The 24,509-nt window shown below is 40.8% G+C and overlaps 1 protein-coding gene across 2 annotated transcripts; it reads left to right on the plus strand.

The window, feature by feature from the left end:
• Positions 1–3,029: 3,029 nt before the first annotated feature.
• TDO2 (tryptophan 2,3-dioxygenase) lies at positions 3,030–18,410 on the plus strand. 2 transcript variants are annotated; one of them, XM_079990471.1, is made up of 12 exons: positions 3,030–3,168; positions 3,923–4,028; positions 6,878–6,968; positions 7,944–8,014; positions 8,629–8,756; positions 11,497–11,683; positions 11,901–12,008; positions 12,876–12,987; positions 13,100–13,157; positions 14,308–14,387; positions 15,449–15,539; positions 16,531–18,410. In XM_079990471.1, the coding sequence occupies exons 1-12, from the start codon at positions 3,065–3,067 to the stop codon at positions 16,682–16,684; spliced, it is 1,290 nt and encodes a 429-aa protein (XP_079846597.1). In that variant the 5' UTR covers positions 3,030–3,064; the 3' UTR covers positions 16,685–18,410. The 2 variants fall into 2 exon arrangements, with proteins under 2 accessions (XP_079846597.1, XP_079846598.1); XM_079990472.1 differs by lacking the exon at positions 3,030–3,168 and adding an exon at positions 3,280–3,415.
• Positions 18,411–24,509: the final 6,099 nt, after the last annotated feature.

A 24,509-nucleotide genomic window follows, 5' to 3' on the forward strand; every position in this document is an offset into this window, starting at 1 on the left:
TTTGTCACCCTCCTCAGCAGTGACACCTGGGAAAAACCACCCCCACCACACACCCCTTTCTCTGCCAGTGCATATGGATCCTTCTGGAAAGGGGGCTACTGAGACCCCCAATAATAATCATTCCCAGCCCTGAGTACTATGGGATGTGGACTTTGCAGGGGATCTTGCCCAGTGGACCCCCAAGATACATGGAGAAAGGTAAGGGGCTGCTAGTTGTTGGGATCTCCTGCAACCACTAGGCACCATTGTCATCCTCCTGCTTGTTTGCCTTGCAGACATACAGCAATGGAGATGGAGGAGGAGGAGGGTTTTTTTTTCTTTTAAACCATTTCTGACATTTATAGTACTATTCTAGGTATATCTATGCAGAATTAGCCCTACTGAGTCCAGGAGGATTCATAGGTAAGCATATATAGAATTGCTGCCTAAATTGTTTTCTGATAAGATAATGCTTCAACTGCCTTGATTAAAATGTACTAGGAGTTTTTACATTTCCTTAACACAGAGCTAGCATGTCTGCTATTGGTTTGACTAGAAGGAGGCTCCTTTCTCCATTTTCTACTTAATGAACTGGTCAGACAAGAATGTTTGTTTTGGTTGGATGTCATCAGAAACCGTGTGACATACACAGACCATCCAATCAAGCATTGCCACGTTCAGAGGCTGAGCAAACTGGACCTCAGCTGAGGGCCCACATTGCAAGGGGTGACCCAGAGCCAGCTGTTTGCTTTCTGCTATGATGCAATCGCAGTCACTACCAGTAAGAGGAGAAGACTTAAGCTGCTTTCTAGCTCATAGAAACTTTTCATTTTTCATCACACCCTATCGGGAGTTGTGGTGTGAGTGAACAAGTAATGAAAGACGGAGCATGTTCTGGATACCTCAGATGAGGGTAAAACTACACATCCTATGCAGTTTTAAGAATCTTTGTGAAATCTTCTCTCCAATTGCTGAGGCTGACAATGGATGGGGGCAGGCAGGGGGCAGAGGATATTTCAAAGCCCTTTCCTTCTTGTTCAGCTTAACCCCTGGAAATCGCCCTTCAAGCTGCTCTAACCTCCTTGGGAGAAAAATATATCTGTAGTCCAATACTATTTTTCTAGAAAAAGAGGTGCGGAAACTCACTATGAACTCCTCCCTTGTTATAATGGCATTGGTGTTCACCTGAGAGGCGCTGGAACTGAGTTCTGGCGACTTCTGGCTGGGAAAAAAATGCCCTGCTGAAGTCATGTCTTTTCTCCAGCAGGGGTAAAATCAGTTGGGTGTGGCAATATTCAGAGGAAAAATCGGAGAGGGTTACAAATCCCCCCCCCAAAAAAAATCAGCCATATAAACACAGCCTCAGGCTGCACGATCTTCCCAAGGAATCATGATTCATCCCAAGTTATTTAGCAAACATATGCAGAGCAAAGCCAAATGAACACAGTGAGAGCAAACAGGATGTACCCAGATAGGAAGCAAGGCTACAGCAAGGCTGGGATGCTAAGCCAGGAAGTGACCTTGGTAGAGGGACTTGAAGCTACTGAACAGGAAGAGGCCTGTGCCCATGACATAACCCTTTTGTCTTCACAGCAGACAGGGAGATGTTCCATCTCCCTCTGCCCTGATATTCAAGGTTGCAAAGTCCACAGTCCAGGGTATGACATCTCAGCAGCTACAAGGCTGGACCTAGCTCCACTTCGGCAGGTCAAACTGTTGTTTGGTTCCAGTGCCATGTTTTCTGTAGGGCAGCTTGATGCCTCTTCCTCTAACAGTCTCTCCGTGTAGTGTGAAGCAGACAGACCCACACCCACCCACACCGCAAAATTGTGTGAAAGCGCAAGTACAAAATTATAAAATCAAATTCTCGCCCATTAAACCATAACATGCAGCCAGATTAACCAGACGGACTTTTCCTTTCTGGCTGGTAGAAAGTAAAGCACTATAGAAGCACTCAGCTTCTGGAGCCTGCCATTCCCTCCTCTCCTCTTGTCTTGCATTTGGTCTAAAAGTTCAATCCCCCAAGGCAAAGGATTCTCCTGAAATAATAATGGAATATCCTGGAAAAATAAAGGAAACTCCTACAGAAAAGCCACCTATTTGGATGAAATTGGAGTCCTTAAATGGAACTGCTGAAACGGGAGAGTACTCTAGCTATGACAACTGCATTTACTGGTTATCGAAGGAAGAGAGGTTTGTATTCCTGCTTGTGTTTGGTGTGTGTGTGCTACCACCTTTCAGCTTGTTAGTTTTCTGGGGGGTTGCTGCCTGTGTAAGGGAACGTGGTTTGGAAAGTTAGCAGGGTGCTTTCAAGGGACGGTGTGAGCACAGTGTCGCTTTTGCAGCAGTGTTTAAAAGCCGCAGACAATATTGGAGTAAAACCCAATTTTTGAAAGTTTGCAAATATAAGCTGCACTTTAACTGTTCACGGACAGAATTTGGAAAAAATGTGCGTCTTATATTCAGGCCAGTACAGTATTTTATGTTTTGTCCCCCCCCCCCATCAAATGGTATTCTGTATTCTATTTTCTTGAATAATTGTTTCATATAGAACTGAATATTTTAAAATAAGGTTACTAAGAAAAGGAATGTTCTATCATTGGGATTATACTCATCTTTCCCTTTTTTATATGACTATGTTGTATACCAAAGATACAACAGAAGCACAGTGAGAAGACACTGTCACTTACTTCAACAGTACTCTGTTAATGATTAGATGGAATTGAGTAACAATGTTTAACAAATAAAACCAGGACTTGGGAAACTTACTGTGAAAGTTCAAAGCTCTTTTAAAGTTAAGCTCTCCCCCCCCCCCCAAGTCTTAACAAGCCCTCAAAACATGTTTCATTTTAATTTAAAATGTGAACGTTTGATTGCCTTAATTATAGGGTTATTGCTAGAAAGTATTTCTTGTTACCTTCATAATATGCATTTCATTAGTTTCTTTTTTCAGAATTGCTTTCAGAATTTGAACTCTTAAACATGGCATTCTTCTTTCAACAATTAAGGATGTTCTTGACTCCATGAAAAAGACACCGATCCGTTTGTCTGTCATTTCACTCAACTTTGATTTCAAACTTTGTGCATGGCTGAAAATGATCAGTTGGGTGCAACTGCAGCACAAGTTGCTCCTTGTGACCCCTTGACCTTTATGACCATTTCTTCAGTTCTTCTTTGGGTTGAACCAAGGTCAGTCGACAAAACAAATATTTCATGGAGTTTGTTTCAGGATATACTCTATGATTGTAGCTGAATGACAAGAGGAATGGCTCTTGAATAGGGGGATTGGCTTAAATCATGGGATCAGGTTACACAAAAACGGTTCTGCTAGCATTTAGGAAATGTCAATATATTTTACCTCCAGGTGATTCTGACTCAGTGTGTTATTAGATTCTGGAGTCATGAGTGGGTGTCCATTTTGGGAGAACAAATACCAGTAAGTACATTTCTCTCTTTAAAGAATAAGGAAGTAATTTAGATAGGCACAGAACAGAATGTCCCTGTTTTCTGAGGAACGTTGGAGGGTATGTTATGAATGACCAAACTTTAAGAGTACAAAAAGAAATAATAAAATACTGCCTAATGGGTAGATAATTAACTTTTAAAGGGGTATTTTTTTAAAACAAATCACAAGAAGCTACTTTTTGGGATCTTAGCAATTGATGTGGCATATTTTATATTGGTTTTTACACGAAAAGATGGAGCTGCTGAATCAGTTATGTTAAAAACGTGAACCGTCATAATGTCAGAACAAGTATGCGTCCTTTGGTCACTTCCATTAGTATATATATTATGAATATATGTAATCACTCTAAGGCAAATTTGAATGATCTGAACTATGTTACTCTTGCTAACATTGAATACTTTCTGTAAGTGATCTTTAGACTGTATACACTCAATATCACTTTTACTGGTATTAGGAATGTCTGTTGCTTATTCCTAGATTTAATTTTAAGAAGCTGTCACTGGAGGATGAGGAAGGCGACAAATCACAAGAAGGGCTAAACAAAGCTAGCAAAGGTGGCCTCATCTATGGAGACTATCTGCAGGTAAGTGTGCCTTAGTGGCGTAGCTTCAGCAATGACAGCTGGACCTTTTGCAAATAGTCAATTGCAAACATACTGAACATTTGTGGCTACGCAAAATAATTACCTACATCTTCTATGGTGGCTAATATATCCTTCATAATAGTGAGGTATTTAACAGCACATTCATATACGTATCTACTCAGAAGCAAGTTCCACCAAGTTCATTGGCAATTAGGGCTTTTCCACACTTCTGCCTGACCCATGCCTAAAAAAGCTTGGGTCTGAAGTGTTTCCCACTTGACCCACACTTTCTAGGCATGGGTCTGAGCGGTTTTTCCTTTCCCCCGCCACTTCCCCCTGGAAAACCCACTCTTTGGCGCAAAATCGGAACAAACAGCAATCCATGGAAAACACAACTGCCAATTCAGCGTTAAAAAATTGGATTCCCAGGGGGGAAAGGAAAAGCAAACGGAGGTGTCGATAAGCCCTTACTTCCACATCAGTGGGTATAGGATTGCAGCCTTTATGTATTCTAACTTTGGGTTCGGAAAATTGTTTCCCCCAGGCATTTCTAATTTTCTGTGAATTTTGCTGGGGTGGGGGTGATTAGAATGCCCTTTGCAAACAAACAAATTACAGTACCAAAATTAAAAAAAATTTTTTAGTAAGAATGATAACAATTGCTAATGCAACTATAATAATAGGTAATAAAAAGTTTTAAAATTATAATGGTTTTCACTAAGCTATGCTTTCTAAATGGGACGTGTGTGGCACTGTAGGTTAAACCACAGAGCCTAGGACTTGCTGATCAGAAGGTCGGTGGTTCGAATCCCCGTGACCGGGTGAGCTCCCGTTGCTTGGTCCCAGCTCCTGCCCACCTAGCAGTTCAAAAGCACGTCAAAGTGCAAGTAGATAAATAGGTACCTCTCTGGTGGGAAGGCAAACGACGTTTCTGTGTGCTGCTCTGGTCCACCAGAAGCGGCTTAGTCCTGCTGGCCACATGACCTGGAAGCTGTACACTGGCTCCCTCGGCCAATAAAGCGAGCTGAGCGCTGCAACCCCAGAGTCGGTCACAACTGGACCTAATGGTCAGGGGTCCCTTTACCTTTACCTATGCTTCCTAAAAGTTTAACTCTATTTCACTTTTTTGTTTTTGAGAGGGGGATCTGATTATAGAAAATGGTTTTTAAGAGTTGAAGGTGTTGTTAGTACTAGCAGTTCTGTTACTCTGTGTCAGCTGAGATGCTTTATTTGGCAGAAGTCAGATGATGATTTTACATTACATTACAAAAGCCTGCATAAGCCACTAATCCTGCCTGACAATAAGCCATCATGGGGCAAATTTGTGTGTCTGTATGCCTGGCTACCACAGACAATGATTAGGGACAGGGTTTTCTGAATTCCTTGATATTAATCTTATCTGTTTAGTGCCCCCCCTCCCAATTCCTGTCTCAGTGATGAGAAATGGACTTTTCCCCAAGCTTAAAGTGCTCACTTATGGGCTTGTTGATATTTATAACATTTCTCTTCCAAGGGGCATTACTTAGTGTTAGTGTTACATGTGAAAGGTTCCCCTGTTCAATTTTCAGCATCTCCAATTAAAAGAATGAGGTGATGGAAATGCCCTTTTCCTGAGACTCTGGCAAGCACTTGCCAATCAGAGTGATAATACCATGTTAAATGGACCAGTGGCTCAGTTTTCTTCAACTTCATATGACCTAGGGTATATTTGTGACCATTTCTCCTTTCTATTAAAGAGTGACCAGCCAGGCCTAGGTAGACAGCTGCAAGACAACGGTATCAACAGATAATTCAAACAATTGTCCTTCTTCTCATTTATTTGCAGGGTTTAAGAGCAACCTTTTGACAAGTGCTTAAAGATGGCTTACAAAACAAAGCCCTATGAAAACATTAACTCAGTAGCATTTGCAGGCAGGGCTGAGGAAATAAGACCCTGGAGAGCTGCTGTTATTCAGCATAGACTGTAATGGACAGTACTGAATCAAAACAGCTTTTGGGAATGACATCTCAGACAAGACAACAAAAGCTACAAAAGCTACAATAGCAAAACGATTAATGTTGTTTTTCAGTTCCTTCTAGTTTCTGACACATGTGGCCACATTCACCCTATACATTTAAAGTGCTCTGATACCACTTTAAATAGTTATGGCTTGGCCCAAATAATTCTGGGAGTTTCCTAAGGGTGCTGAGAGTTGTTAGGAGACCTCTGTTCTCCCTCATAGAGTTACAGTGCTCAGAGTGGTTTAACAGTCCATCCCTCCTCACAGAGAACTCTGAGAATTGTAGCTCTGTGAACAGAATAGGGGTCTCCTACCAATTCTCAGCACCCTTAATGAAGTATAGATCCCAGAATTATTAACACATATATTTTTGAATGCAGTTTTGACTAATGCACACATTTTGAGAAGTGGTTTCTCCTTAAATTGCATTTTTGTATGTTATTTTCACTAATAGATTCATTTTATGCACACTTTACTGTAATATGTGTATTTTAGCAAACATTCTTTGGTTGGACAACTGCTTCACAAAATTCGGATATGTATGAATTACAAAGGATGGCTGCCCTTTGGTTATCAAATTGTTTTGGAAAGTGCAAATTTGCTAGATTCAGCTTTAAACACAAACCGAATCAAATTTATCCCCCAAACCAAACCAATGAGTATGGCTCATCTGGATATTACTCTTATTTGGGGGGGGGGCAGCGGTGGGGGAGGGGGAAATCTGTGAAGCTTCAACACAGTTCTGAACTTAAAAGTTTTTCATGTTGATTGTTCAATATTTTTTAAAAGCCAAACCAAGAAAAGTTTTGTGAGAATTAATTATACTATTTCAATGTCTTACTTTTAAAGCTGGACAAAATACTGAATGCTCAGGAGCTTCAGAGTGAAAAGAAGGGGAACAAAATCCACGATGAGCATCTGTTTATTGTGACCCATCAAGGTAACCTTTCAGAAGAAATGGAGCCTAGCAAATGCTGTTCAGGCAGCCCCACTGGACTATCTGATGATGAAATTATTGTCATATTTATCATACTGGTCAGAGTTATGAATGAAGAATAATAATACATGAATACAGTGAGAGCACATGTACATCTATTATCCATTCCTTAGATACCTTGCCCCATTTTTAAATTTTGATGGGAAAGATGTGGTGGAGCATGATTCAGTTTGGGGGAGAATTTCCTATATGTCTTGTGGTGTGGTGTAGTGTGGTATAGTGGTTAAGAGCGGTAGTCTCGTAATCTGGGGAACCAGGTTCGTGTCTCCGTTCCTCCACATGCAGCTGCTGGGTGACCTTGGGCCAGTCACACTTCTCTGAAGTCTCTCAGCCCCACTCACCTCACAGAGTGTTTGTTGTGGGGGAGAAAAGGAAAGGAGAATGTTAGCCGCTTTGAGACTCCTTCAGGTAGTGATAAAGTGGGATATCAAATCCAAACTCTTCTTCTTCTTCTTCTTCTTGGTAGCAAACTATTTTATATGAGTATCAAGAAAAGCTGCTTGGTTGGTTGATGTTTTAAAAAAACTGCTTGCCTATACATTCAGTGAAATATATATGCTGTAGAAATCGGACACACATATTTTACACTAGACGCATATGAGGGCCGATTCAGGGGCCTTTTGCTAACTACCCAGAGGCCATCCTGTTAAACTGCTTTATGGCTGCAAAAGTAATTGAAGTGGAAGGGCAAAGAGGGGCCAGATAAGACAACTAAGAAGGATACTTGAGGCCAGAAAAAACTGGAGTCAGTATGTATAAGCATTTTATTTACGGATTTTACCTTTAAGTAATGATAGCAATTTTTCCATATGACAATTTCATAATAGATATGGCGATGACCAACCTCTGATATTTCAGCTTAACTCATTGTCAATGTCCCAAAGAAGCGAAACCAAAAACAGTGCCTTTTTATTTCAGCTTATGAACTGTGGTTCAAGCAGATTCTGTGGGAACTGGATTCAGTTCGAGTGATTTTTCAAAATGGTCACGTAAGTAAGAGTATAAGATATCTAATGAAAAACTCCTCTTATTTCTATTTTTCACCAAATAATCACTGAATATTTTAAATTCAACCCCTGTTCAGGCATCTTATTCTAAAGACCTATTCATGGGAGGAAGGAGAAAAGGCTCTCACCACACTTGCTCCTTCCCCAGTTATATCTGTGTATTTATTTGCGAGGACAGCCTGGAAACATGTAGAGGCTCCATCAGTTGAAGCCCTAAGGTTCCTGTTCACAAAGACAGTTTACATGCATTTGTTTGTCTGCCTGTATCTTCCCAAAAGCATGGACAGCAGTAGGGCTTTGCCAGTGGGAAGTGCAGGGCAAACAGAGAAATCCCAAACAGAGTTTATGATGATCCTTAAGGTGACACATTCATGCATCATCTAAACAAAATGAAAGTGTGCAACCCCCCCCCCCTTAAGAACAATTGTTTTGTTTCCTCATATGCAGATTCAATTGATTGGGCTATCATTCAAATTAAGACTCAGGTGATTAAAACATATCCAAGTGACACAGCCCTAATTAGAATAACCTATAGACTAGAGGCCCTGCTGTCCCTTGCCAGTTGAGTCATGATAATGATGTCTTTTTCTACTAAGGTGAGAGATGAGAGAAACATGCTTAAGGTTGTCACTCGAATGAACAGGATAACAATGATCCTTAAACTACTTGTGGAACAATTTTCTGTTCTGGAAACAATGACTGCCCTGGACTTCTTTGATTTCAGGTAAACACTGTATTTGATTATTTGATTTCTCATGCTTAGCTGTGTTCACAAGTAATTGAACATCTCATAGGGTTGTCATATGTCCTCTTTTTCCTGAACTTGTACTATTTTTCTTTTCTTTTTTTAATATAATTTTTATTGATTTTCCAACATAAATTTAAAAGAAAATAACATACACACATAGACATACAAAAACATATAAACAAGTATAATTTCAAATCCTCTTTTTCATAAACCTTCTTTCTCGGACTTCCCCTTACCTCCCCCTCTCTGCATCCTTGTTTTAAATTTTTTCAACAACCCTTCGCTCTAATTAAATAATAACTTATTTTCTTTTCCAATTTCTTCTCCTAATTCATCAATCAATTACAGCTATAATTCTATTTTTTCCTTTCCCTTGACATTTTAGCACTCATCAATTTTACAACAGTTCTTAAGATATACTTTAAATTTCTTCTAATCTTCTTCCACCGTCTCTTTCTCTTGGTCACGGATTCTGCCAGTCATTTCCGCCAGTCCCATAAAGTCAATCACTTTCGTCTGCCATTCTTCCAATGTGGGTAGTTCTTGTGTCTTCCAATACTTTGCTAAAAGAATCCTTGCTGCTGTGGTGGAATACATAAAAAATGTCCTATCCTTCCTTGACACCAATTGGCCGACCATGCCCAAAAGAAATGCCTCTGGTTTCTTATGAAAAGTACATTTAAGTACCTTCTTAATTTCATTATAAATCATTTCCCAAAAGGCCTTAATCTTTGGGCAAGTCCACCAAAGGTGAAAGAAGGTACCTTCAGTCTCGTTACATTTCCAACATTTGTTATTGGGCAGATGAACTTGTACTATTTTTCATGGGTAGAGTCGTGATAGCGATCCATAGCTAAAAGTAGAAGTTGGCAAATGTGCCCTCTTTTTTTTCCTCTCTCTTCAAAATATGGCAAACCTAGGTCGCCCGTCTCATAGCTCAAGGGAAGCAATCAATTATTTTAATGTTCACACTGCCAACAGATAAGTGGTTATACTTTGGGATTTAGCTAAGAAGCTGGACAACACTCCATTATTATTGTGGTCATTATGAACATTGGAGACCTGCTGGATAAAGCCAAGGGCTTATCAACTCCAGCAGCCTGTTCTCACACGGCCATATGGCCCATGTGGTTCCCAGCAACTGGTATGAAGAGGCATACTGCTTCGAAAAGCATCCATGGATAGCCTTATGTTCCATGAATTTATCTAATCCTCTTTTAAAACCATCCAGGTCTGTGGCCATCACTACCTCTTGTGGGAGCAAATTCCATCGTTGTACCATCACTGTCTGAGGCACTTTATGAAGCACAAGAAGGCAGGCCTCTGCACCAGAAACTTATAATTTAAAATCCAACACAGAGTAAACAGCAGACAAAAGGGAGAGAAGTGTGGGGTAATTAAGAGACAAATGTGCAATAATTTCATGTACTTATGCTCAGTGCCAAACTTGAAATTCACTTGGTATGTAGCAGGCAACTCTGTTTTGAGTTGCAATTTCCTCCCTTAATTACAGGTTTTTGGAAGGGGGCAATCCTGATCAGGAAGTAGCAATGAGATAGACATTTGATTCTGTTTGCATTTAGAGGAAAACTTCCTTAGTTTGCACTTTCCAAAACAATATGTGAACTGAAACACAGCCATCCTTTGAAATTTGCACTTCTCAGAATTTTGCAGTGCCATTTTGCAGACAAAATCATAGCTGTCAACTTACAGATTTGAAAATAAGGGACCAGCAGCCTTGAAAATAAGGGACCAGCAGCCAAAATAAGGGACCTGCAGCCTCGCCTGTTCCAGGCACTCCAGTCTTCCTGTCCTCCTGCAGTCTGGTCAAACTCATGCTGGGTAGCTTCGAGAACACTGTCCAACCAACTTTGTAACCAGAGGTTCAACTGAATAGAATCTGAATCACATGCACCACAAGGCCTATGCAGCCTCAACTTAAGATGGCTCCCTGGCCTGGCTTTGCACTGCAAAGTTTGCAGCAGCACGTGCAACAAAATGGCGTCCAGCATTCAAAAAACCTCTCAGCTTGCATTAACCAGCCACACACAAGGCATGCAAGCTCCACCCCGCAGTCGTTCTTAGACTTCTTATTGGGTGAGCAACACAGCCAAGCAACACAGTTGGAGCCTCCCTCCTCCCTGGCCAGCAGGGAGAGGAGCTGCTTCCTTTGAAATTTAAGGGACATCATTTAAGGGACATTTAAGGGACATCCATCAATAAGGGACAGCAGCGGGACATGGCGCTGGAATAAGGGACTGTCCCTTCAAATAAGGGACACTTGACAGCTATGGACAAAATTCATATACTTTGGTACGGTGTTCATATAAAAGCACATATTGGGGGGGGGGACATACAAAAATGTGTTATATTAGGCCAAATTGCTTTGTAAAAATGTGAATGTTAGGCAAAATTACATGAAAATATGTATAATTAGGAGAAATTTGCACTAAAATGCTGATGGAAGCTTCCTGCATTGAATATCTCATTGTTTTTAATAAATTTGAAATCAAACATAGAAATACATTTGGACTGTGGGACTGGGTTGCTAAAAAGTGTCTATTAACACTATTTGTATATTACTACTACTACTTCTACTAGATTTATTTATACCCTGCCATTCCCCCTGATGGACTCAAGGTGGCTTACAGGTAAAATGAAAACGTGTTTTTACAATCTCTTCTCAATTGTATTTTTTTTTAATCTATCCCCAAAGAGATTATTTGAGTCCAGCTTCAGGATTTCAGAGCTTACAGTTTCGACTGCTGGAGAACAAGATTGGTGTCCCTCAAAGTCTGAGAGTCCCATATAACAGAAGACATTATCGAGATAACTTCAAGGGAAAAGAGAACGAATTATTGCTTAAATCTGAACAGGAGCCAACTCTATTGCAGCTAGTGGAAGTAAGAGTTTGCTGGGGGGGGGTTGGTATCAATAAAGCAGTCCCTATCCCAATAGGAACTGCTACATTCAAATATAAACATTGTGCTATTTTTAAGCCCACACACTTCCATAAGTCTTTCTTAAGATCGTCACTGCCACGTCACATACTAAAATATCAAATATTACCAGTACAGGCTATGTAACCTACATAATAGTGAATCTATTTCATTTTGCAAGGCATGGTTGGAGAGAACGCCAGGACTTGAACCAGAAGGATTTAATTTCTGGGGGAAATTTGAAGTGAATGTACTGAAGGGACTGGAAGAAGAATTTGCAATGGTGCAGGTAAACATAATTTGTCACAGATCCATCCATGCCTGTATGTTGCAAGAGAACTTCCTGGGTGCAGTTCCATGGGAGAGCCCATCTGTATGAACAATTCTCCGTGCATTTTGGAGGAAGGGAAATCTAAGCATGCCTGTGTGATCCATTTTTTCTATGTGAGAATATATGGTTCTAACATAGCTGAAAATCGCATACGCTATAAGGAATCATTTATGATTGTATTATCATGTGGATCATGTAGTGATGCACACACAAAGGTATTACTTTGTGGATATATATAGACACACACATACACATATACGTGTGTGTGTGTGTGTGTGTGTGTGTGCTCATTGCCAATTCAGTGATTTGGAATAAGGGATATATTTCCTACAAAGGTTCTGTGGGCAATTGTGTCAGTACCAGGAGTACTTTCTTAGGGTTCCTTAACCCCTTCAAAGAACTTCAGTTCCCAAAGTCCATTGAGTGGTAATTAGGAGCCATGACAGTTTTGTTCTCTCATAATAGTTGAGGCTCTCTCAAATCCAGTCACTGAACTTGTTATCAGAAGTCTAATTCCCATGTTGCCCCATGAGACAGTAAACAGAGATTTAATATTCATGTATGGAAAAAAATTGTGAATAAGTTAATGGAAGAATTAGCAGGTTTTGTTCCCTATTCACGAGGATGAGGATGAGGAAGAGTGAGAATGAGAGTTCATGAAGAAAGCTGAGACTGATTGGATGACATTGAGTGCATCTTGGGTCAGCTAACTGAGTTCTTAAGAAAATTTTTGGAACTTAGGACATATTCCATTTTATGCTAATCAACAAAAAAGTGAAGCTTTTAGTATGTTTTTAAAATAAATAATTGATGTGACTTTAAAAGGCCAAACAAGACTTGGAGGAAAAAGAAGATCAACTGGCAGAACTTCAGAAACAAAAAGAAGTGCTCATTTCATTGTTTGATGAAAAACGCCACGAACATCTCCTTAGTAAAGGTAGGTGGGCTCATTAGAGTGTGCAGATGTGAACTGCCAGTTTCTAGCATACCAGATGGAACTAAGCTGTAATAAAACTGATATATTATTTAACATGCATTACAATTTGCAGGTGAAAGACGGCTGTCTTACAAAGCAATGAAAGGAGCTCTAATGATCTACTTCTACAGGTACATTAAAGGGTGACTCATTCCTGTAAAATCTCTCTCTTAAAGGGTGACTCATTCCCGTAAAATCTCTCCCACTAGCAATCTTGTTTTCTTCTTCAGAGTGTGTTTTTTTATTAAAACTTTTTTTAAAAAAACCACTTTCCTGCTGTCTTTCCCAAGTGTGGTTGCTGGTTTTGAGAGTGAAATATTCTTAGTACAGCCGTAGCTTGGTTCTCAAACAAAATCTGTTCTGGAAGTCCATTCAACTTCTGAAAACATTTGAAAACTAAGGCACAGCTTCCGATTGGCTGCAGGAGCTTCTTGCACTCAATTGGAAGCCGCATCAGATGTTCGGGTTCCAAAGAACGTTTGAAAACCAGAACACTCACTTCTGGGTTTGCAGCGTTCAGGAGCCAAAACGTTCAAGCCACAAGGTGTTCGACAACCAAGGTACGACTGTATTTGGATTTTTGCAAGTAGATGCCCCCTGCAGACTTTGCCTGGGTGAATTGTAGAAGGTTGGGAAGGGGCTTGGATTTCAGAATGAAATTCTAGGATTTCACATTATGTTTCAATTACTATTGGCAAATAAAGTGTAAGGCTAAGCGTTCTTAAAGCTGGGGTGTGGAAGTGGCAAGTCTGCCTTTTCAAACATCCTCCAAGGGATCATAGAACTGTGCCCTAAGTATACTTCCTAGGGAGTAAATCCCACTGAACACAGTGGGATTTACTTCTCAGAAAACATGCACAGGAATGCACTGCCCATCTTTCTATCTTGTGTGGAAGCTGGTTATAATTTAGCTGCTGAATGCCACGTGATCTAGAGTCAATAAACAATTGTGCCTTTACGCTTACAGAACCATCAGCATGAAACTCCCCTCTCCAGCTCCTCTTAACTCATATATATGTCAGTAGAAAGAACAGAAGCAGGAAACATATAATCTTGTGAGACGCCAATTACGAATATTATCTTTGTTATCAATTTACTGCTGTTTTTGAAATGGCAACATTTCAACCATAGCAGGCCATTAAACTACTTTTGCAAAGTTTAGTATAAAATATAGCATAGCATGTATTTACCAATGTGCCTTTTCCTCTGATGCATACAGTAAAAAAATGATAATTTTAGTACATTGACAAGTTTTTCCTTTGTCCTTCCCACCTCCTTAAGAGAGGAGCCTCGTTTTCAGGTTCCTTTTCAGCTCCTCACTTCTCTGATGGATATCGATGTGCTGATGACTAAATGGAGATGTAAGTTTCCTCTCCTGTGCTATGACTGCCACAACACACTAACGGACAGTGCTTGTTTTCTAAAAAAATGTTTAGGGGCACTCTCATTTTGACTCAAGAAACTCACCATTTTATAGTTCAAATCGGTAAAAATAAATATAGTAAATGGACAAAAGTACAAAGATTCACAAAATGTTTAGGGGTATGCGTCCCCCTGCATCCCCCCAGACTGTTAATGCACATTGCTACTATAACAGTACTGAAACCCCAAGAGGTTGTACAGAGAACTGACTGATGAAATGTGTGGCTAATTAATTCATGCTTGTCCTGCAAAACATGAGAAATCACATAACTACCTACTCCCTGCTGTTACATGTGGATGACACCTGGCAGCTTTGCACACAGACCACCAACTAACACTGTTGTGGCGTGATAGGATTGAGAGCAAAGATGCATTACAGATTGCTGAAATATGTGTACCACTGACTCATGGTGAACAAATACTGCAGACAAACCCTTTGTCTCTCAGTAGGTACATATCTGCAGCTTTCTACTTGATATTTGGGGATCTATCCTTTCTATTAGATCTACCTTGTCTATTAGAAAAAATATTCACCCCTATCTTCTTCTTCTTTTTTACCTGAACTAGTTAACTGAATAAAATTGCCTTATAACTAGATGCACAGTGGCAAAACATTGAGCTACACATCAGGAAGTCTCCCAATTCAAATCTTGCCTTTCCCGTGAAATCACATTCAGCAGGCCATTCAGTTTCAGCCTCATCTGCAATATGATACTGAACTGCCTTAGACAAGACACTTTAAAAACTCTAAAGATGCAATCCTATACCCACTTACCTCCGTGGGACTTACCTCTGAATAGGCAGGTATTGCAAAGCATGATCTGTGCCGATATTGTTTAATTATATAGTTGGGGAAAATATGTTAATATAAAGACACTCAAATTTGCAATACAGAGAAGCCAAGCTATCCATTATATCACTTTTTAAAAGGACTATTCCACTTGTAATAGGATAGCCTTTTTAATGAGATACGCACTAAAAAAAAAGTTCATCTGTTTAGATAACCATGTGTGTATGGTGCACCGAATGATTGGCAGCAAGGCTGGGACTGGAGGATCCTCAGGATATCAATATTTACGCTCAACTGTGAGGTGAGTCTATAGGAAATAGAGTTCCACTTTATACTCATGTTTCAAAATGGCAACGCACAAGGACAAGTCAAAAAACGATGATGATATGAAAAAAGAAGAGAGCCATTCTTTTAACATAGAACATATTTGCTTTAACACTGTTTCAAAATTTGTGTCTGAGGGTTTTCTTTTAAATAAATAAAATAAAATGACACTGCTACTAACAAATATGATTTTAACAGTTTACAGGGAGAGTAAAGATGGAGAAATAAGCTTATTTCCCTATTTCAAAACACTAGAATTTTTCCCCCACCCAGTGAAAGTGACTGGTAGCAGGTTCAGGACCAACAAAGGTATCTTTAATTAGTGTAGTAAAGTCATTGCTATAAACCAGTCTTGTCAAATCTGGTACCTCCCAGATTGCTTGGACCGCAACTCTCACCTGCCCCAGTCAACACTTGTGAGGATGTGATCCAAAATATCTGGAAGGTGCTGGATTGGGGAAGGCTGCTATAAGCTAGGACAAGGATGTTCCCTGCCAGCTATGAATGCAGGAATGTGAAAAATGTGGCTACATAAAGATGTTGTCCATAAGTAGCTACACTGGTGTGGTTGCTCTTGCGGTCAAAATTACCCTAATTTTCCTCTGGTTTATCATAAGTTCATCTGGTTACATTTCATACTGCAATCCATGCAGCTACCTGAATCAGGCCACAGCGGACTTTAAAGGGGATCCACCACTACAGGAGCCATGTTGTTGGCACTGCAGAATTCGTAGCATAAGATCATAGCACTGTCACGGCCCTAGTTCACCACTTTCTATCCAGCTTACCCCCTCAAGCCTTAGCTGATGACACCCAGCCCTCAAGCATTAGTGTTGGAGGCTGGTACAACATGAAAACTCCTGATAACAGGACTATCTATGTCAAAAGCACACTCCATCATGACATACAGAACTAGAAAATAATATGGAATATTTAAAAATATGAATGCATTTCTTTTTCCTTGGCAGCGACCGATACAAAGTGTTTGTTGATTTGTTCAACCTTTCAACATATTTGGTGCCTCGTCACTGGATCCCCAGGATGAACCCTACTGTTCACAAGTTCCTTTACACAGCAGAATATTGTGACAGTTCCTACTTCAGCAGTGATGATTCAGATTGAAAATCTTCCATGTCGATTCCTTGTAAATAACTGAACGAAGCTCGGTCCTTTTACATTATACTTTATGCATACAGTATGTAACAGTATAGAAATCTATATCTATTTATGTGCAATGTACTATAGCATCTAAAGCACAATAATCAGCTCCACAATTTACAAATAAAATTTAGAGATGATGAGGCAAACAACTCAGATCCATTTATTTTAATGCTTTGAACTGTTGTTTTTGTTCCTGTTTAACAATGTTCTGTCTGATTTGCTAAGCTTGCTCAGATAACTATTTTAGGCTGCCGTCCTATACCCATTTACTTGGGAGGAAGCCCTACTGCACTCATTGGGGCTTTTGCTTAGACATGTATTTTGGTTGTACTATTGAGTTTTGTGATTGTGAAGATAATGTTTTAATGTGACATGCCTTGGGAGGTGGCATAGAAATAATTGTAAATAAAATAAAAATAAAAATCTACCTTGTAGTATTGAGTAACTGAAGAAATAAGGTAGCAAAATCTATATAATCCTCTTTTCAGTGATAATAACATGTAGTACCACTTACCACATTGATCTTCTATACTGCATAGAGACAATCAATTCCACATTATGTTATTAAGGTAATAGAGTAATGTTATGAGAGACTCCAGGACTCCTTACTGAGGGACTGAGCTAATATTTGACTTGGCTTAGAAAGACACAACATCATTTTGTACATAATGCTTGACATATATTATGAAGCAATCACAGCTGAATTTCATCCTTCTCTAAGTATAAGTGACTAAAAAAAAAAAAAAAAGGATGCCAGCCTTTATAATTATAGATACAAATAAGAAACAGTGATTTTATTCATGATTCTTTACTATAAAAATTAGAAATGTCTAATGTTCAACTCAGGTAACTTTTATTCATGTTTTAATCCAAACTGATTGCTAAGCCACCACAGTTTTTCCTAAGTGCTTGGAAGTACTGGCATTTTGTGATCAAATGTTAATTTTAAGCATTTCAAAATACTATTCATTTGTGCATGTGAATCCACTGTAGAACCAAAGAGAAGGGAACACCTGACAATTAAAAGAGAAGTCAGATTGCCAATATTAAATGGATAAGCAAAGACTTAAATATGCTACTTTAGGGCCTACACGAAACAGAAGTGATGTCATTTTCTCAGAGAACATGAATGCTTAAGAACAGAAGCAGAAGGAGAGCTCAGCAGTAGCAGAAAATCAGAGAAAACACAGCTGCTGACTGGATGCCTCTAGGGGTTGATTCACAATTTCTGCAGCACTGATAAAGTTACAAAGTATATTGCTAGGTGGAAAAACATGCACCCTATGTATCCAACACTCACCTAATTCTGACTTTGATTTGTAAAATGCTTTGCAACTTTGATTGTATTTTGCCTACATGACAATCTTGTGAGATGAATTGTTGTTGTTCCCATTTTATAGACGGGGAACCAAGGTAGAGAGTGTGATTTGCCCAAGACCACACAGCAGGTACTTGGTATTTGATGAACTCTAGTCTCCCAGATACAAACCCAGATCTCTTACCTAATGGGTCACAATAGCTCAACTCTTATTTGAAATATTTTGCTAAGCATGAGTAAGGTCAGGGTTTTGAAAACTGAGACATGAACTTGTAATATATAAAATGCCTTCCTTTTCCATAAGTGATGGTCTGGAGTACACTGCAGAGCTGTTGTTCAGCTCCTAAAAATAAATGTTTATGGCAATGACTGGAAGAGGATGCTTTGATTTGTTATGGTCTCAGGGCACACAGGTCTCTTCCTGAAAGTAAAACTCCGTCATCTTGTGGAAAGCAGTGGCTGAAATGTGTGCCACAAAGCTTTTACTTAGAGCAGCCACTTCACATAAACACATCAGAAAGTTCACCAGCAATACCTAGGAGGCAGCAAAATCAAGGCTACCATTTGATTGTTAGAGAAATCCTTCTTTAAGTATTCTTGCACAGGGTTTTCATCATCATATATACTTGAGAATTAATTTCCCCAGCTTTTTCCTCACTGCTAAGCAGGAAGGTAAACGGTGTTCCCGTGCGCTGCTCTGGTTAGCCAGAAGCGGCTTAGTCATGCTGGCCACATGACCCGGAAGCTGTACGCTTGCTCCTTTTGCCAATAAAGCAAGATGAATGCCGCAACCCCAGAGTCGGCCATGACTGGACCTGATGGTCAGGGGTCCCTTTACCTTTAATCTGCTCAGGGGCCATTTGCTTTAACAGTGTGTATCTTAGCATATAAGCAAACAGTCAGACAGGCAGGTAGGACAGCCCTCAAGATGACTGAACCACACCAGCTTTCCTCATGCTAAGATACTGGTTCCCCACAACCCCACAACATCTGCACCCCAAGACAAGAAAACTGAGAGGAGGAATGTGAAATCTGTCTGCTTGAAATTACAGATAGGCTCTCGGAATGCGGGCATCTAATCTATGTCTGCAAGCTTACTTGTGCTTGTATCCAGCAAAGCCAATTGCAATGTCTTTTGCTCAACTTACCACAGATATTGGACCCCATTTTAATTTGGGCCTAGCTGTCTATTCCCCAGGGGTTCCATACAATCCAATACAGAGTGCTAATCAAAAAATGTGTTTCAGAAAGGTCAAGTTTCACAAACTTTTGTGGCCATTTCCTGGACTGTCATGGAGGGGCTAAAAACAAAACCTCATGTGAACAAAGCAGGACCTGGAATCTTGTACAGAATCCGGCTCTTTATCCAGCTTCTAGCACTTCAGTATGCACAAAGGTGTGTTAGATGCACAGACACAATGAGCGCATGATGCCAGAGAATAAGCAATGCAAAAGGTGGATTATAATTTGGCCTCATACACAGCAATGACAGCGGTTGTGTATATGTTTTGTGAATATAAATGGAGTCACCAGTGAGTTCCATTATGAACTCCTTGGGGCAGCAGCAGGCTATCTTCCATTGATGCAAAAGCCTTCACTGGAATGCCTGTGGCTCAACAAAGAGCAGGTTCTCTCAAAATGGCGTGTAGTGAATCTAGCAGCTGAGACTGGAAAAAGTAAATGGACACTTATTGGATTGCATGTATTCATACAGCTATATCCAATAGCACTAAACCCCCCCCCACAAGTTGTGTATGTGTGTGCTGAGGCCTCTTATGGTACCTACAAAGCTCTTGCCAAGAGTGGGAGGTGGAAATCTTTTCCTTACTTTCCCCCCTTCTGTGGAAAACTGAGCTGGCATGCACATTTCCCCTCCTTTGGGGCCACAGCAGCCATTTTGTTGTCACACTCATGAGACTTAGCTGAAAATCCAAATGCCCCCATAGGCACAAGACTCTGGGGGGTACAGCAATTCAGTTAGCTGATTTCAGAGTTTGTACTGTGTGTGTAAAAAGCAGGCATTCCTGCTTGTTACTAAATGTGAATAATGTTACTAATTTTTAAATTGTTGCTCAATTTAGTCCCAGCTACCAAGCATGCTTATGCAGAAGAAAATTCCACTGAAATCTGGGGGTTATACTTCTGAGCAAACATGGTTGGAATGGCACTGTGAGTCTCTGAACTGATACATAATAATAATTTAACTGGCAGATGAATATTTACTTGTCCTATCAAAACCAGTAATTAGAACAGCATGACTTGTCTCTCCACTGGAACTATGATACTATATGATAACCACTAAATAGCATCTTGACAGCGAAGTGCATTCACAATTACTGTCAAAGGACCATATTTAAGCAGCATTTTCATATTTGTTTTTTCTTGACCACTGGAAGATAGAGAAATAGTCCCTCAGCATCAAAATGCAATCTACCATCAACGTAGCTTGAAAAAATCCAGCTGCAAAGCAGCTTTTGATTGGAAAGTATCTGGCTGCTAAGGATGGAGAAACTGTCTGATTCTAGTCCAAGAAATGTTTGCTGTTTTAAGTAGAAGTCCTTGCCAGATAATAGCATGCCAACTATGTTGTTCACAAACACTGAAAATCAGGAATGGCTGGTGGAAATAATAACTAGTAAAATCTGCTATTGCTACAGAAATTATTATGTGGGAATCGATCAGGAAATATGGATATGATACACTCCCTGGTTTTGATCTAACAGTATGCTTGTGTAGCCTGGAGCAAAATCCCTGTCTAATAACATGCAGCCTCAATCTGTTTGTCTGCTGATCACTTGCTTATAAGGCGGCAGAGGACCTTGGTTCCACCTGATCAGCTGCAAGCATGCAATGGGCTGTTCAGTAAAGGTATAGATTGGTGCCTAACTCCCACCTGGGGATCTGGACAGAAGCATCTCCTTCCAGATGTCTTTAATAGGATACCCCTTTTTCCTTTGAGAGGGATGCGGGTGGTGCTGTGGTCTAAACCACTGAGCCTCTTGGGCTTGCTAATCAGAAGGTTGGCAGTTTGAATCCCTGCGATGGGGTGAGCTCCTGTTGCTCGGTCCCTGCTCCTGCCAACCTAACAGTTCAAAAGCATGCTAAAAAAGTGCAAGTAGATAAATAGGTTCCGCTCTAGCAGGAAGGTAAATGGCATTTCCGTGCACTGCTCTGGTTTCACGAGAAGCGGCTTAGTCATGCTGGCCACATGATCCAGAAAAACCTGCGGACAAACGCCAGCTCCCTCGGCCTGTAAAGCAAGATGGGTGCCGCAACCCCAGAGTCGTCTGCAACTGGACTTAACTGTCAGGGGTCCTTTACCTTTACCTTTTTTTCCCTTTGGAGGGGCAGGCAGATGCTACAACCTCTCCTCCAAGATGAAGGCTTACCAATGCCTAAACTGCTTGGACTACTGCAATGCACTCTAAATGGGACTACCTTTGAAGGTGACCCGGAAACTACAACTAATCCAGAATGCGGCATCTAGACTGGTGACTGGGAGTGGCCACTGAGACCACATAACACCTGTCTTGAAAGACCTTCATTGACTCCCAGTACATTTCCGAGCACAATTCAAAGTGTTGGTGCTGACCTTTAAAGCCCAAAACCGCCTTGGCCCCATATACCTGAAGGAGCGTCTCCACCCCCATCATTCAGCCCGGACACTGAGATCCAGCGCCGAGGGCCTTCTGGCAGTTCCCTCCCTGTGAGGAGTGAGGTTACAGGGAACCAGGCAGAGGGCCTTCTCGGTAGTGGTGCCCACCTTGTGGAATGCCCTCCCATCAGATGTCAAGGAAATAAACAACTATCTGACTTTTAGAAGACATCTGAAGGCAGCCCTGTTTAGGGAAGTTTTTAATGACTGATGTTTTAATGTATTTTTAATATGATGTTGGGAGCGACCCAGAGTGGCTGGGGAAACCCAGCCAGATGGGTGGGGTATAAAGAAATATTATTATTATTATTATTATTATTATTATTATTATTATTATGCCAAAATTGTGTTGATTGCTGTAAGACAGGCAAACCCACAAGGCGGGAGTCAATTTGCCAGGTGGGAAATTCCATCCCTGGTGACCAAGGATGCTCATAGCAAGGTCAAAGCAGAAATACAAGGCAGGGAGAGTGGGAGATCTTACAAGAGTGGATGAGGTCAGGGTTGGTGGACCTTCTTATATACCCCTGGAATGGACCCAAGCCAAGCCTGTGAGCTCAGCTGGCCAGTCCCTAAGCCTGCTTGCAATAGGCCAATCTTCAGGGAAGCTAGTATCTACAGCCTGGGCCATCAAGGTAGCCTGCAAGCCTCTGATGGCTGGTGGCTGCCACCAAAAGGGAGCCCTGTCATCAGATTGCGACAGGCAGGTGGCACCAGCCTGCAACACCACCATGAAAGGTAAGGGCAAGTGTACTTCTAGCTATTTGCAAACCTCCCTTCACTCCTTTTTTCTAATTCTAGTTATTCACAAGAATTTTCTCTGTAGTACTCAGTTAAATAACCTCAAATAAGAACATACCTTTGTTGCTTGTACAAGTTGTACTCAGTGTCACTGTTTGCCCAGTTCACATGACAAAAACAGTGCAAAGGATAGACAAACACTACCGATGCCCTTTTACATATCCCGTATCTCCTTTGTGCATCCCATCCACTTGTCATAGAAGGCATGCTACTTTCTGACATTAAAAAGTCATTCTGCTCTACAGTCAATATCTGCTATGCACTGGTCTGCATTTGGAATGTAAAGGAGAATTGTAGATGCATTTAACACACAGTGGGCAGAATTCTCTGCACCTGGAGCTCCTACATTTGTGTATGCTATTCAAATTCCAGAAAGGAGGCTGAAGGGGCTGGTTCGTCCAGTCTTTACCTAAAATTGTCACTTATTAACAGAACCTGTGGATTTCTACGAAATTAATACTGGTTCAGCTAACTCAGAGCTTGAACAGCGGAGCCACCACCACAACAACAAGTATTGTAGGAACAGTCAATGACATATTGCCTACTGAAATCTTCCAAAACATTCACTTGGAAAAACCCCAAAACAATCTAGTTTCCCTTCATGCATTTCTGCTTTATTTCTTTAAAATAAAGTAATTCAAAATAGCTTGTTGGTCACATATATTTTATAGTTCTGTACAGACAGGGTAGGATCCAGTGATGTCACATAGTTGACAGGAAGGCTTCTGTCAGTGGAATGGGGAGGGAAGCAATTTTTAGCCATTTGTTGTCACCCTAAATCTCCCTAAATCTTCTGTGGAGGGTTCCCCGAATCTCCAGAGCAGATTTAAGGTGGCATGGGCACACTAGAGGGAGAGGAATTGCTGCAAAGCCATACCTCAGCTGAACAACACCACTGGATACAAACCAGTCAGTGTGCTCCTCCACATGCAGCTGCTGGGTGACCTTGGGCTAGTCAAACTTCTCTGAAGTCTCTCAGCCTCACTCACTTCACAGAGTGTTCGTTGTGGGGGAGGAAGGGAAAGGAGATTGTTAGCCGCTTTGAGACTCCTTAGGGTAGTGATAAAGCGGGATATCAAATCAGTGGCGTAGCGTGGGTTATCAGCACCCGGGGCAAGGCAAGTAATTTGCGCCCCCTAACCCATGGATTTGCGCCCCCTGACCCATGGATTTGCGCCCCCTAACCCATGGATTTCCCTAACCCCCAGATGTTGCGCCCGGTGCGGCCGGCCCCCCCTGCACACCCCACGCTACGCCACTGTATCAAATCCAAACTCTTCTTCTTCTTCTATACGGTCCCTTCCAACTCTACAGTCCTATGGTTCTATGACATAATTCTCAGTTATATGGTAATCTTATTTCCTTTTCAGATTTCTCATTTGTGTCCTTTCAGTCAAACCTTGCTGGTACAAATGTTTCCATTGACCAAACATTGTCCTGTCACATGTAATTAGCTGAAATGGTGGTGGTACAGGTGATTTTTAAATCCCGTCAGTTGTTAGCAACCACCAAATATTAAGAGGGACTTCCAAAGTTCAATGATTACACTTCCACAAAATTAGTTATCTGTGTGATTTTAAAAATACAAAACACACAAACAAAACCTCTCTTGCGTTTACATCTCTTGGTGGTAACAAAGGAATTCATCACCACACCACAGGGGGAAGTTATGGGGGATAATTCATGGGTTGACAGTGAGGTAGCCCTGTTCATCTGTGTTACTTTCCTGGACTAGAGTCCATTTCCAAGATTCATTGTTTCAGTACTGACGCCCTGTGGTGAAAATGAAGAATGCAAAAACTTCCTATTTCCAGTTTAGAACTGTTAGAACCGTTATGAAGATTCACTGAAAGGGGTCTGTTGAAAATAGTCTACCAGCAGCTGATTTTCACTGTGAGGCAATTTTACAGCAGTCCATGGAAATACATGTTAAAGTTGGCTTATTTTACTCCTTTTGGATCTATATCAAAACCCACTTTTCCTGCATGTCTTTTGGCTTAAACCTTGAATCC

This window comes from Podarcis cretensis, assembly GCF_951804945.1.
Source record: "Podarcis cretensis genome assembly, chromosome: 9".
Taxonomy (NCBI): Eukaryota; Metazoa; Chordata; class Lepidosauria; order Squamata; family Lacertidae; genus Podarcis; species Podarcis cretensis.

Coding starts and splice junctions, on each gene's coding strand:
- TDO2 (XM_079990471.1), top strand. CDS start 3,065: ATGGCTGAAAATGATCAGTTGGGTGCAACTGCAGCACAAGTTGCTCCT. Junction 11,684..11,900: donor CTCTATTGCAGCTAGTGGAA/GTAAGAGTTTGC, acceptor TCATTTTGCAAG/GCATGGTTGGAGAGAACGCC. Junction 13,158..14,307: donor CTAATGATCTACTTCTACAG/GTACATTAAAGG, acceptor CACCTCCTTAAG/AGAGGAGCCTCGTTTTCAGG.